Source organism: Pipistrellus kuhlii, unplaced genomic scaffold (genome assembly GCF_014108245.1).
Source record: "Pipistrellus kuhlii isolate mPipKuh1 unplaced genomic scaffold, mPipKuh1.p scaffold_m20_p_1, whole genome shotgun sequence".
Taxonomy (NCBI): Eukaryota; Metazoa; Chordata; class Mammalia; order Chiroptera; family Vespertilionidae; genus Pipistrellus; species Pipistrellus kuhlii.
The window spans coordinates 42,034,817-42,048,676 of NW_023425404.1; the positions used below are offsets into that span (position 1 = coordinate 42,034,817).

Genomic DNA, 13,860 nt, shown 5'->3' on the forward strand with positions numbered 1-13,860 from the left:
TACAATAAATGTGGCAGTACATATCTCCCTTCAGTATTTCATTTTTGGGATATGCACTCAAAAGAGAAATTGTGGGATCATATAATTCCCTTTGTAATTTTTTGAGAAACCTCCCTACTGTTTTCCATAGTGGCTGTACCAATTTACATTCCCATTGGTACCAATTTTTCACCAGTGAGTGAGACATTAGATGAAGTTTTGCCATATATGGCCTTAATGGTGTTAAGGCACTTTCCTTCTATGCACACTTTATTGTTTTAATCATAAATGGATGTTGTATTTTATCCAATGCTTTTTCTGTACCTATTGATATAATAGGATTTTTATTCTTTATTTTGTTAATGTCACACTGATCTATTTGTGGATGATGAACCTTGTGTCTCTGGAATGAACCCCACTTGATCATGATGTGTTGTTGTATTTGATTTGTAGTATTTTGTTTAGGATTTTTGCCTTTATGTTCATCAGGGAAATTAGCCTGTAATTTCTTTTTTTGTGTGTGTGTGTGTTGTCCCTGTCAGTTTTTGGTATCACAAAATGGGATAGGAAGTATTGCCTCTTCTTCAATTTTTTGGAGATTTTGAGAATAGGTATTAAATCTTTGAAAGGTAGAATTCACTGATGAAGCCATCTGGTCCTGGACTTTTCTTTGTTGGGTGGTTTTTGATAAATGTTTCAATTTTCTTACTGTTGATCACTCTATCTAGGTTTTCCAGCTCTTCATGGTTCAGTCTAGGAAAGTTATATATTTTTAATAATTTATCCATTTCTTCTAGGTCACATGTGTCAAACACAAGGCCCACGGGCCAAATCGGTCCCGCCAGGCCTTGCAATGTGGCCCGCACCACGCTGTCATCACTGCACTCCGCTGCGTTTCCATCACAATGACAGTTTATGACTGTTCAGTAAACCATTTGGCCCGAGATTTAGGCTGGATTTTAGATTTTGGCTCCTTCCTCTGATTGAGTTCGACACCCCTATTCTAGGTTATTGAATTTAATGTCATATGGCCTTTTATACTATTCTTGTATTATCCTTTGTATTTCTGTGGGGTGTGTTCTAACTTCTCTTTCATTTCTAATTTTGAGTATTTCTGTGTGTGCTTTTTCCCCGAGTCTAGCCAGAGGTTTGCCAATTTCATTAATCTCTTCAACGACCCTGCTCTTTGTTGTATTAATATTCCCTATTGTGTTTTGGTTCTCTATTTTGTTTAATTCTGCTCTAATTTCTATTATTTTATTTCTTCTACTGGCTTTAGGCTTTATTTGTTCTGTTTCTAGCTAAGGTAAAATGTTAAATTGTTTGAGGTTTTTCTTGTTTCTTGAGGGTAGGCCTGTAATATTATAAACTTTTACTACCACTTCTGCTGAATCCTCAACGTTTTGATATGTTGTATTGTCATTCACACTTGTCTCTATATTTTGAGCTTTTTTATTTCTTTTTGACCCACTAGTTGTTCAGTAGCATGTTGTTTGAACTCTATATATTTGTGATTTTTCCAGCTTTTATTGCAGTTGATTTTTAAACTATTGTGGTCTGAGAATATGCTTCCTATGATTTCAACTTTCTTAAATTTGCTAAGACTATTTTTGTGGCCCAACATATGGTTTATCCTCGAGAATGTTTCATGTGCACTAGAAAACAATGTATATTCTGGTGTTCTGGAATAAAAACTCTGTAAGAATCTATTATGCAATTTGGCTTAATGTGTCATTTAAGGCCAATATGTTCTTACTGATTTTGTTTGGATGATCTATTTATTTGCTATCAATGAGGTATTTAGATTCCTTATGTAATTGTTTTTTTTGTCAGTTTCTCTTTTTTGTTCTGTTAGTAATTGCTTTATATATTTTGATGCTCCTAGATTGGGTGCTTATGTATTGATAAATATTGTCTTATTAATGTATTGTCCCCTTTACCATTATAAAATGTCCATCTTTGTCTCTTGTTACCTTCTTTATCTTGAAATCTTTTTTTTTGTGTGTGTCAGATATAAGTACAGTTACAACACTTTCTCTGGATGCCATTAGCTTGCAGTATCATCTCCCATTGGTTCACTTTGAGTCTACGTTTGTCTATAGATGAGATGGTGTCCTGAAGGCAGCATATAGTTTGGTCTTGTTTCCTAATTCATCCAGCTACTCTGTGCATTTTAATTGGTGAATTCAGTTTGTATACATTAGGGTAATTATTGATCTATGAAGACTTTCTATAGACATTTTATTGTTTGTTTTCTTGTTCTTCTGTGTCTTCATTGCTTCTTTTCCTTTGTGTTTCTGTCTGCTATTTTAATTTAGCGGTATTTTATGAGTTTTTCTTTTTTTTAATATTATAGATTTTTGTTTTGTGGTTACCATTATATTTATGAAAAATAAGTACACTAGACCTTTTTTTTCTCATTGCACCTTATCTCCATTCACCTGTTTAAATTTAGTCCTTTTACCCCTCCCCTTTTATGCTTTTACTAGGGCCCCAGAGCACGAATTTGAGCACCTTGAAAGGAACTGTGGGCTGCAAGGCTGCAGTGGGCACAGGGCCAAGTCTGGGCCCATCCTTCATGCATAGGCCCAGCCCCCCCTCCTCCCCTCATAGCAGTTGTGGTCCCCTGTCTGCCATCAGTCCCACTCCCGCTGCTACTGCGCCCATTGGATGACCATGCCAGCACCCGCTTGCACCCATTGCCTGTGCAGAGCAATTGGGGTTGGCGCTGGGTGCGAGCACCCAGTGGGACCACAGCATGTGGGAACAAAAAATTTTCATTAACTACCAGAGGCTCGCCCTATTGACAGCGACTGGTGTCCCTCATTGGTCTGGTGTTCCCGCTCACCTGCTCCACCATCCCACCATGCCGATGCCTGCCATGCCTGCTATGCCTGCCATGTTCTGTGCTCTGCTGCCTGCTGCTGATGCCTGCCATGTTCCCTGCATGCCCCCTCATGGTCAGTGCACATCATAGTGACCAGTTGTTCAGTTGTTCTGCCATTTGGTTTATTTGCATATTAGGGTTTTATATATATAGAAGATTGTCACAAATGATCTCTTTATCCTGTGAATTCATTTTGCAAATTGCAGTAGCTATTATGTTTTTTTTGTTTTTTGTTGTTTTTTTGTTTTTGTTTTTTTAAATTATATTTTATTAATTTTTTACAGAGAGGAAGGGAGAGAGATAGAGAGCCAGAAATATCGATGAGAGAGAAACATCGACCAGCCGTCTCCTGCACACCTTCTACCGGGGATGTGCCCTCAACCAATGTACATGCCCTTGACCGGAATCGAACCTGGGATCTTTCAGTCTGCAGACTGACGCTCTACCACTGAGCCAAAACGGTTTCGGTGGTATTAAATTTTAAAAAAGACGTTTACCTCATTTTAATCTTTATGCTATATTTAATACCCTATTCTGAACAAGAGTTGCAATTTCCTGTTCCTGTCTGTCATCTTACAGTTTTGTACCTTTTTTTTGTTGTTGTTGTTGTTTTGTTTCTGGTATAAGAGCTCCTTTCAACATTTCTTGTAATGCTGGTCTGGTAGTAATTTACCTCAACTTTTATTTGTCTGGAAAAGCCTTTATTTTCCCTTCAAATCTATAGTAAAACTTTGCTGGGTTATATTGTTCTTAGTTGGTAATTACTCTCAATATTTTAAATTTTTACTCCCACTCTTTCCTAGCTTGTAATATTTCTGCTGAAAATGTTGATGCTAATCTAATGGGATTTTCTTTATAGGCTGCAGTTTTCTTTTCTGTTTGCCTTGAGAATTCTCTCTTTGTAAAACATTTGATAGTTTTAATATAATGTGCCTTGGAGAGGTTCTTTTTGCATTGAGATAATTAGATGTACTCTTAGCTTCTTGGTTTCCAAGGTCCTGATCTTCCCATATATTTGGGAAGTTCTCACCTATTATTTGTTTAATAGCTCCTCTGTTTCCTCTCTCTCCTTCTGGTATACTCATTATTATTTTTATGTTGTTCTTTGTAATGGAGTTAGATCTCATAAAGTTCGTTCCCAATTCTCTCCTTCCATCTGAGCCCTTTCTATATTTCTATTTTCAATATCACTATCTCTTTTTTTTCATGTAGTCTGCTTTATTTCCTAAGGTCTTTAATTCATTTAATCATTTCATTTCATTTCATTTCTTTTCATTTCATTTCATTTTCATTTCATTTCATTTCATTTCATTTACTGTGTTCTTTAGCTCCAGCACTTCTATTTGTTTTTTATAGTTTCAATCTCTTTGGTAAAGTACTTTTTTTGTTAATTTATTTTATTCCTGAGCTCACTGACTTTCTGAGTTTTCTTGTATATCATTGAATTTTTTCAGATCTGCTTTTTTGAATTTACTGTCATTGAAATCCCAATCTCCCATGTCTTTGAATTTACTTTCTTGAAATTTTCATATACTTTTTGAACTTCTTTGGTACCTTGGTTGTTGATAGTACTTGATATATATGTCTTTCTTTTGGCATTTGAGGGATGGAAATTTTTTAAGCTAGAATTGTCATTTATAAATGTGTCTTGTTTAAGGGAAATTAAATATGTAAATTATCTTAGAATGGAGCAGATATGATGGGGACATTTGATTACTTTTTTAAATAATCATTTATTAGAGTTCCTTCAAATAATGAATGTTCCACTATGGCTTTAAGCACTTTATTTTGGCCAAATTTGATTTTCACTTATTTCTTTAAGAGCTCCTAATGAGAGAGGTTCATCTGTATATGAATAACAGAGCATTGTCTTTGTGCATTTTATCTAGAATAAGATAAATTGCCCAACGCTTTAATGGAGTTCATTGTTGATAGAGATTGCTCTGAGCCTCAGAGTGTTTACTAATTTGAATATGTAAACACAACAGTTTTTTTTTTTTTTTTTCTGGAGACAAGAGAAATACTTGCCTTTGGAGAAATAACAAGGGCTGTAGAATTTTAACTTTTTGAATATTAATACCTGTACTTTATGATATTAACAGACTTAGTTCATGCTGTCGTTACATATATATTTTATACAAAAAAAAAAGATGAATAGATATAATTAAACGATTGCTTGGAAAAAATACTTAGCTTAACATTTTAAGTAATCAATCAATGCAAACCCAAAATATAATTTATTAAAGTGTATCATGCCTTATGGCACTAATGTGCTCTTAAAGAGCTCAAGTCAATGTTCTGTAAAATTGTTATAAGATAAATCTAGAATGAATCCTTCACTAAAATAATGAAACATTTTTTTTCATGTTGCTTGTTTATATGATGAATATTGACTTCCTTGTAGTGCTTAACAGTATTTAGATACATCAGTTCTTCCTTGTTTTCAGGATCATTATTTTATAGTATGTCGCTGTTTCCATGAACACATGTCCGGGAAAGTATTTTTCAAATTCTAATGCAATATTAGAACCAAACAATGTGAAGATCATTCTAACTACTAAAAAACAAACAACAAAAAACCCCTGCAGTTTTTATTCCTACATAATGAAATGATGCTTCATAAATTAAATAAGAAGGCAGCAAACACAACAAAGTGTTGCATGGTCTCAATATATATCCATTTATTAATGCATATGCCACAGGATCACATTGCACTATGCATTTGGAGAAGTCATTAACAAAGCAGTTGCCTAAAAATTTTACATGAATTAGTGGGTTTCACTGGTCTGTGTTCTCACATCTAGTAACAGAGTGATTCTGAGATTCATGATAATATTAAATTTGTTCTTAACATACCAGACCAGCTTGTTCACCAAACACAATCATTGTAATTGGTTCTTGTTTCTGCAGGTATATGTTGTCCACTAACAGTCATGAGCATGTTTCAAAGTACTGTTCTACAGTCAACATTTTAGATAGACTCTAAAAAGTCAAATCATAAAAATACAGAAAATGCAAATATTCATGAAGTATTTCATATTCAAAATCCAGCCTAGTTATTGTTTTCCTATTTCATCTGATACATCTTGGTCTCATCAATAACACAAATTACAAGATTGTAAGCAATTTCTTCAGATTCTGTCTTACATTTTTCATTAAGTAGATGAAGACAAGGCTTTTTGTTCCAGTGCAATATATAATAATGCTATATTTAGTATAAATAGTTGAACATTTTTAAAAGAAAAAAAGCATTTAACTGATTACAGGGCTAGGTAATTAAGGAGTTAGTCATATCTGTCAGAGGGAAAACACTAATAGTAATTACTTATCATAGATAATTTTTTAAAAAACTTTCCATCACATGATTTTGTAAATAATGAAATTTGATAAAGCCAAGACATAATGCTAGGTGGCAAGTGCATCAACTTACCTTTTTAACAAATGTGATTTGACTGTGGCAGTTTTGAAGAACAAAGTTTTGTCAATATATCAAACATTGTTAACAAACTATTTAGCATTGCTTTGTGTAAGTTTGCTTTAATAGCATTTCTTCACAGTGATATTTCAGAAAGGTTGGAAACTGGTCAGCATAAAATATTTCCCACCTTTTCTATTTTAATTTGTATGCAAAAAATCATCACAATATATCTTCAACTATAAAATTACAAATGCTTTCTAGTGGTGACTACATTTCTAGTTATAATAGAAAACGGTATTTCTAAGACATCTACAATGAGGTAAGTCTAAATAAAACAGAATTTGAGTAACAAATCTTTGTGATCTATGGGCAATTGAAACTAATTTAACAAAAAAAAATTAATAGATGAACTGAAAAGACTTACTTGTTTTTCAGTATGCCTAATGGTTGAAAAATTGTTAATGAGAGGAAATAAACATTTAAAAATATCTGGATATTTCACTTTACATCATAGTTTTGGCACTTCATGGAACATTTATTTCCCAAACACCAGTGATGGTATGTATACAAGTTCAGCAGGTTTTCCACATACCTTGTAGACATTGTATGTGATTACTGGCAAACACTGAAATGTAGTGAAATAAACATTCCCATGTATTTGCACATGCATGCAGTAGTCAAACAATTATAGTTTATGCATTCTCAAAGATGGTATCTTCAGTATTCCTTTCAAGCATTCTCTTCAGCAGATCTTGTTTCAGATTTAAGTCTTACAAATTCTTTCGCCACATCATCGCTGGTCCTCTGAGAGAGTATTCTAAGAATAGTCAAACCGGTGTCATCCATAGAAACATTTTTCAAAAGGGGGTACCATGCCCCATAGCTTCCCCTTTCTGCTATGCTCTGTAGCTGAATTACTGTCATTCCGATAATCCGATCTTCTCGGGCAAAGCAGTAATCCTTAACTGAGAGATGAAGTTCATAGGCTCCTGGGTGGTTTTCGTTACCCAGAATGCTGTGTGGATTAAAATGATGAATTTTGAGCAAAACTTTTTTTTCACCTAGTTATCAACACAGTTCTAAAAATGTTATACATTTTTATATTGGGAAATAGAGCATCACTATATTTTAATTCTGATATATATATATATATGTAAAATTTTACTTAGACTGTCTATGTAAATATTACTTGTAATGTAACTTAAAAACTCCTTCTTTCCCTAGATATAAAAAAAGGAAATCCATCTAAATATGCATTAGTGCTTTGTTGTTAAACATATCAATAGAAATTGGAATTAAAGCATTAGGCTGTACTTAATCATTGGAGTCAGGGTCTCCCCTCTGATATAGGGATAGGATAGGGTTGCTGGGGATCATGGGAGCTAGGCTTGGGTAAGGGTATGTCGGAAGAATATCGGTGTCATTTCAACATCATTTATTAAAGACTCTTTTATTTACCTCAGGCTCCTGAATACTTTGTATCTGGGAACCTTTTCTCAGGGGAATTCACTGCACAGGCTATCAAGCACTATTTACAAGACGCTAAATTGGATACAAATCTCCAGAGTGCATTAGTTCCATCAGAGGCTGATTCTTTAATGCCACTTCTTTCATGTGGCAACAGTCAGGCTTGCCAAGTGTGGGGCTGAGGGTGGCCTCTACTAACAACAACTTAGGACAGCTTGTCAGTGCACAAGTGAGCATAATGAGGAGGGCTGGATCCTGATATGCTGAGAACAATTTTCTCCTGCACTTAACATCAATTCGTTCTCAGATATTCTTGATTTACTCATAAATGCACATCTATTGCTCAGCAGAACTAGTATCCACATTCCTTCCTTTTAAAGTGACTTTTTCTATTAATCAAGCATGCTGTAGACACAAGCTTGCATAAGCTTGATCCAATGCCTACCTCTCTTTTTTATCTGTCCCTAGTTCAGATTATCCAGATTTATGGAATGAATTTCATCTGTATGCAGATCATTTTCAAGTCTTATTCAACTATCTATTTGATATTTTCTCTTGGAGATCCAATAGGCATTTCCACATCAAACGAAAATCTCTGATATCCGTATCTCTTGTCCCTATGCCCCCATCTCAGTAAACAACTACCCCAAAATCTAGGGATTATCTTTTATTTCATTCAGTGTCAGGTAACTTCCATTTGGATGCACTAACATTTTGATTGGCCTGAAATGCTGTCAACACTCCTCTGCATGACTAATGTTTTACTTTTCTTAGGTTTCAATTTAAAACTCAGAGAGGCTTCCCTGAACACCCAATGTAACAAAGTAATCATTCTATTACACTGACCTGTTTTAATTCTTTACATAATACTACCACAATAGGTTTTTGTTTAGCATATGTCCCTCATCTCTAGAAAGTATATTCCATGAGAGCAGAGAAATCCTATTATGCGTACTCAATGGTTATAGTACTGCCTGATATATGGTAGGCACTGAACAGATAATGACTCAATGGAAGGAACTAAAAACAGCCTTTTTCATCTGCCTGGGATCAGTGATGCTCAGTAACTATTAGTTGCATAGTGACTGTTGCCTGGTTGAAGAAATGAGTTGGGTCATGACTTACAACTGAAATGTTTCATTGTACTTGGGTGACCAGGTGTTGCTTTTTGTCTTTGTGCCTTGTTTTCTCTTCTTGTCTCCAAGGTTGGGTCCCAGCATACAAACTTCCACAAAGGGGCGGAACATGGCAGTGGTCTGCCAGTTCAGGTTATTAATAGCCATCACTATAAAACCAAAAAGGGGATGGGATGCAGAGTGTTAGAAAATGACTGTGTGGAATCTCTGCCTCGCTTTTGGTCCTTACACTGAATTTTTGTTTAAAAAATGATTTGTGAAGCTATAACTTGCATTTGATAGTGTCCTAACTCTAATGATAAGAAATTATTATTGAAGGAAAACATCTTACTCTCTGGAATGCACACTTGATGGGCTTTCAGCTCTTAGCTGTGTGACACTGGAGTGGCAAAAAGTTTTCATTCCCCTTGTGTAGGGAAAAACATGATGCTTTTCATATTGAAAATAGTATTTATATCTATCATTACATATTTAGAAAATAGATTTAAAATCTATAATTTTTCAGATGCAATCCCTTAATATTTTGTGTATGGTTTCAATATTTGATTCACATATAGAATGGGATAATAATATATTGCAGTCTTATAAGTAGCTGTATTTTTTTAAGTTCATCATGGGTATCTTTCTAATTCAATATATATTTTCCAACTGCAAATATTCCACTATATATATATATATATATATATATATATATATATATATATATTCAATCATATATTTAACCAATCACCTATTGTAAACACAGTTGTTTCTTAATTTCAAGTATCACACATAATTCTTAAGTGTACCTTCTTATATTTATACTTTGCCCATTCTTTAATGATGACATTCTTAAGGAAGTATCTTATAACTAAAATTGTTATTGCAAAAATTTCATAAAACTTTTAGCATTTTCTCTACAGTGACAAAATCTTTTAGGATACTGGCATGTATAGGCATGCACATTTATCTGTATATTTCTCTATTGCACATAATTTGTTATAGATGATAGTAGTGATATTTTTATAATACAAAGATACATTCAGTAATGCAATTTTAAATATATTAGAAGGGCATGGTTTTGATTGAAGTGGATAGTATTTAGAATAAGGGTGTCGAACTCAATCAGAGAAGGGGCCAAAATCTAAAATCCAGCCTAAATCGCGGGCCGAATGGTTTACTGAACAGTCATAAACTGTCATTGTGATGGAAACGCAGCGGAGTGCAGTGATGACAGCGCGGTGTGGGCCACATTGCAAGGCCTGGCGGGACGGATTTGGCCGGCGGGCCTTGTGTTTGACACATGTGATTTAGAATATGGTTCTATTAAGCAAAATATAAACCATTTAATTTCATGTCTGAAATGACCCTTGCATTCAGGTGATATTTTTACAATATAAACCAATAGATTAAACCATCATTAAAAAATCAAATCAGTTGTTGAAAATAACTTAGGGAAAGAATTAGGTAGGTTATGTGAATAGTAAGCCAACCATAGCACTAATATTATATACATAATAGGATTAATCACAAAGAATATACAGTTTTGAAATGTAATCACCAATGTATTTAAATATTTCAAATTACATAGGTTAATTATCTGTAGCATGTATTTGTTTTTAAATAAAAGTTCTGGTTCAGGAAGACATTCTAAACCCATAAAATAACTTAATACACATATTCAAACACAGATAAAAATGACATTTTAATATTAATTTTTGCAAAGATTAAAGTCTGATGAGCTGTTAGACCTATCTGGATCCAAAATGTACCTTTTACAGTGACTTTATGCTCTCCGGTGCCTGGGGTGGTGGTGATGTCCACATGAACAGATATCTGACCCACTGAATCTTTGGAGGAACGACCTGCAAATAAGCAGAAGCTTAGGGCCTGACCTTTCAGACGACTTAATACCGGACATCTACGTTATCTGCACAAGGGACTTGAAAATGTTCTTTCTTGGAAATGAGTGGCTCTTTTTAATAACAGCACATAACATTGATATATGTTCACTAAATACAATTTGCTGTGCAGATTTGAGACTTGGATATAATATTTGCCTAAGGAGCTGAAATTTCATATGATCCTCAGATATTGTATTACTATTACAGAAAGATGGCTCTAGAGCACCTGCTTCATGAAGCCCACAGTACGCCAGGGGAGACCAATATACAGCTACAATATAGCATGGTAAGTCTACTGATGGCATAAAAATTAGTCAAGTGTTAAGCATGTTGTACTGAAAATTACTTGTGATTTGGGGTCAAGAAAACTTGAATTTAAATCATGGTTATGCTACTACTGGTTCTGTGATAAGAATTTGCTGTGTTCTCACATCTCAATTTGCTCATTTATAAAATAGGGATAATAACACCAACCTCTTAATACATCTATATACTCATATATGCTTTATCATTTATCTTATATTTTTCATCCCCCCTCCCAATATATTTGTGTAAAGTTATGTCCCATTTTTTAATGTAGCCTAGAATATCACAGCACTAACTACAAAGTAAAGGTTCCAAGAGTATTTGCTTAAAAATAAATTACTGACCCCTGGTCAGTATGTTCAGTGGTTGGAGTGTCAGCCTGCATACTGAAGGTTCATAGGGGTGCATTCATCAGAAAGCCAATCCAATTGATGTGTCTCTCTCATATCAATGTTGCTCTCTCTCTCTCTTTTTCTCTCTCCTCCTTCTTCCCTCCTACTCTCTAGAAATAAATGGGAAATAATATCCCTGGGTGAGGATTAAAAATAAATAAATTACTGAGTCATTGCTTATAATAACCAAAACAGTAAAATATTTAATGGTTGGCCATTGTTCCACTATATGAACAAATCATAATTTAGCCATATTGCAGTTGTTTCCAATCATTTTTATTATAATCAAACTATAATAATTATTTTCATATTTAAAAGTTTATTTATAGTGTAATTCTTAGAAATAAAGTTTATTTGTCTATTTTAATTTTGCCCCAGAGAGATTTAGCAATTTACACTTTTATATGCAATATAGAAGATCAACAAGTAATGAACTTTTCTAAAATAAATGGCTAATGATTGAATCTGAAAATAGATGATTCTAAGAAAACTTCGGTTTCTAATCTTAGATAATTGCTAGTTTGGGGCCTGAACCTCTCAATAGGACCTGCTGAGAAGAGCCAGTTCACTACAAGGACCCCTCTCCCTCGATAATAAAAGAACTAAAAGGTAGAAAGTGATCTCTTAGGCATTAGTAAAGGGACTATTCTTTGCTTCTGGGGAAAGAAAGAGGGGAAATGTTTCCTTTCCTGGATGTGAAGAAAGAAAATACAAAAGAAATACTCCTAAACTCTGGAAGTGCCAGAAAGATGGGCATTCCACTTTTGAATTGGCTGCCTCTTAGCAGACAGTATGACCTGAGCATGGCCAAGTGAGGGACAACTAGCCAGAGAGGGGTCCAGAGACCACCTCCTTAAATTTATGGTTGTTAAGTATTGGAGATGGTTTCTGGATGGGTTTGAAGTGCCAGAGGGAAGATGCAATCATAGACTGTGGTCTTGTCATGGATTTCACAGATGGGGCAGAGGCAGGCACCTTGAGGCTTGTAGCATGCCAGTACCAGCTGAAGTGCAGTGGGAATGAGTAGCCCAGTCCTGAGTTTGGAAGAATCCATCAGTTCTCCAGTTACTATTTGAAATGAGTCTGACACCATGGGCTTTACAAGCTTCTAATTCCCCCAAAACAATAAACTGGAAGACCTGTAAAACTACTCAATGGCCAGCAATGTTTACCACTGACATTTAAATAAAGAGTCATTTGTCTTGTTCCTCTCTTTTCTTCCTTCCCAACACCAGGGAACCTACCACCAGGAGGGAGAGGAAAGGTTCACAGGAGAGAAGCCCATGCCTTCCTTCTCCTCCCATTTTTGTCTGCTTGCAGAGAGAGAAGGAGCCTTGAATCCAGTAAGTGATTAAAGAAGTAATATAACCAGAATGAGGTCTTAAACACTGGAACAACTTTATAATAGTGCAAGTCACTGTTATGGCATGGAACTGGACTGCAGTATCAGTAAGGGAGGTATCTGTGCAGTAGAAAATAGGTTTCTTGCTAAGAGATAGCCTCTTTCCTACTTCTATTGCTTTTTCTTCCCTTGATACTGTAGTTTAAGGGAGGTTAGTTTACTCTTCCTTCCATCGTTTTTATATCCTATTCATATCTTTGTGTATTAAATCCTTATCAAAAATCTTAATTTGAATGTGCCATTTGTCTGCTGGGTCCTTAGTGTATAGAGTTGACATCTGTGATTTGCTCATAACTTGAATGAAAATGCTCCTACTATTTTCTCAGTACTCTTAGGTTTTGTGGAATAATGAGCCAATCTTTTGCAGGGAAGGGCATCGACTTTTATCATTATAGATCTTAAAAAGGAGAAAATGCTTAAGGAGGCTCTTTAAAATTTAGTTAGATTTCATCTCTGAAACAAAGGAAGCAGAAGAAATAGCACACGTGTGGATACATAAAACAGAATGCTGTGTCCTGCAAACTGCAAATGGATGAAACATAATGGTGGTATCCTGAATACAATTTAAAAATCTTTAAATATTATCTTAGCACTGCTCAGAAGTCTCTTAAATTTTTGTCCATGGGTGGCATAGTCAGATTTATTTTAAAAAAATCATTTGAAATAGGCCAGTCAATGAAAGAGAAACACCACATGACCTCACTCATTTATGGGTAATAAAGAACATTATAAACTGATGAACCAAAAGATACTGTGTTTCCCCCCAAATAAGACATCCTCCGAAAATAAGACCTAGCGCATGGAAAGATAAGACATCCGCTGAAAATAAGACCTAGTGCAACGTTGGGAGAAAAAAATTAATAAAAGACACTGTCTTATTTTTGGGGAAACAGGGTAGATATAGAGACAGTAAAACAACAAACAGACTGTCAAATTACAGTGGGAGGGTAGGGAGATCTGGGGGAGATAATAGATCAACCGAAGAACTTG

General features: G+C 34.8%; 1 protein-coding gene across 4 annotated transcripts in view; it reads right to left on the reverse strand.

Moving 5' to 3' along the window:
* Positions 1 to 5,522: 5,522 nt before the first annotated feature.
* The window catches only part of UNC13C (unc-13 homolog C), a 503,072-nt gene continuing 494,734 nt past the window's right edge, over positions 5,523 to 13,860 (reverse strand). For all 4 annotated transcript variants that reach the window (XM_045582381.1, XM_036441424.2, XM_036441415.2 and 1 more), the window contains 3 exons: positions 10,639 to 10,731; positions 8,877 to 9,036; positions 5,523 to 7,299 (listed from right to left, as the gene is read on the reverse strand). In XM_045582381.1, the coding sequence (XP_045438337.1) occupies positions 7,014 to 7,299; positions 8,877 to 9,036; positions 10,639 to 10,731 (539 nt within the window). In that variant the 3' untranslated portion in view covers positions 5,523 to 7,013. The remainder of the gene's footprint in view (positions 7,300 to 8,876; positions 9,037 to 10,638; positions 10,732 to 13,860) is intronic.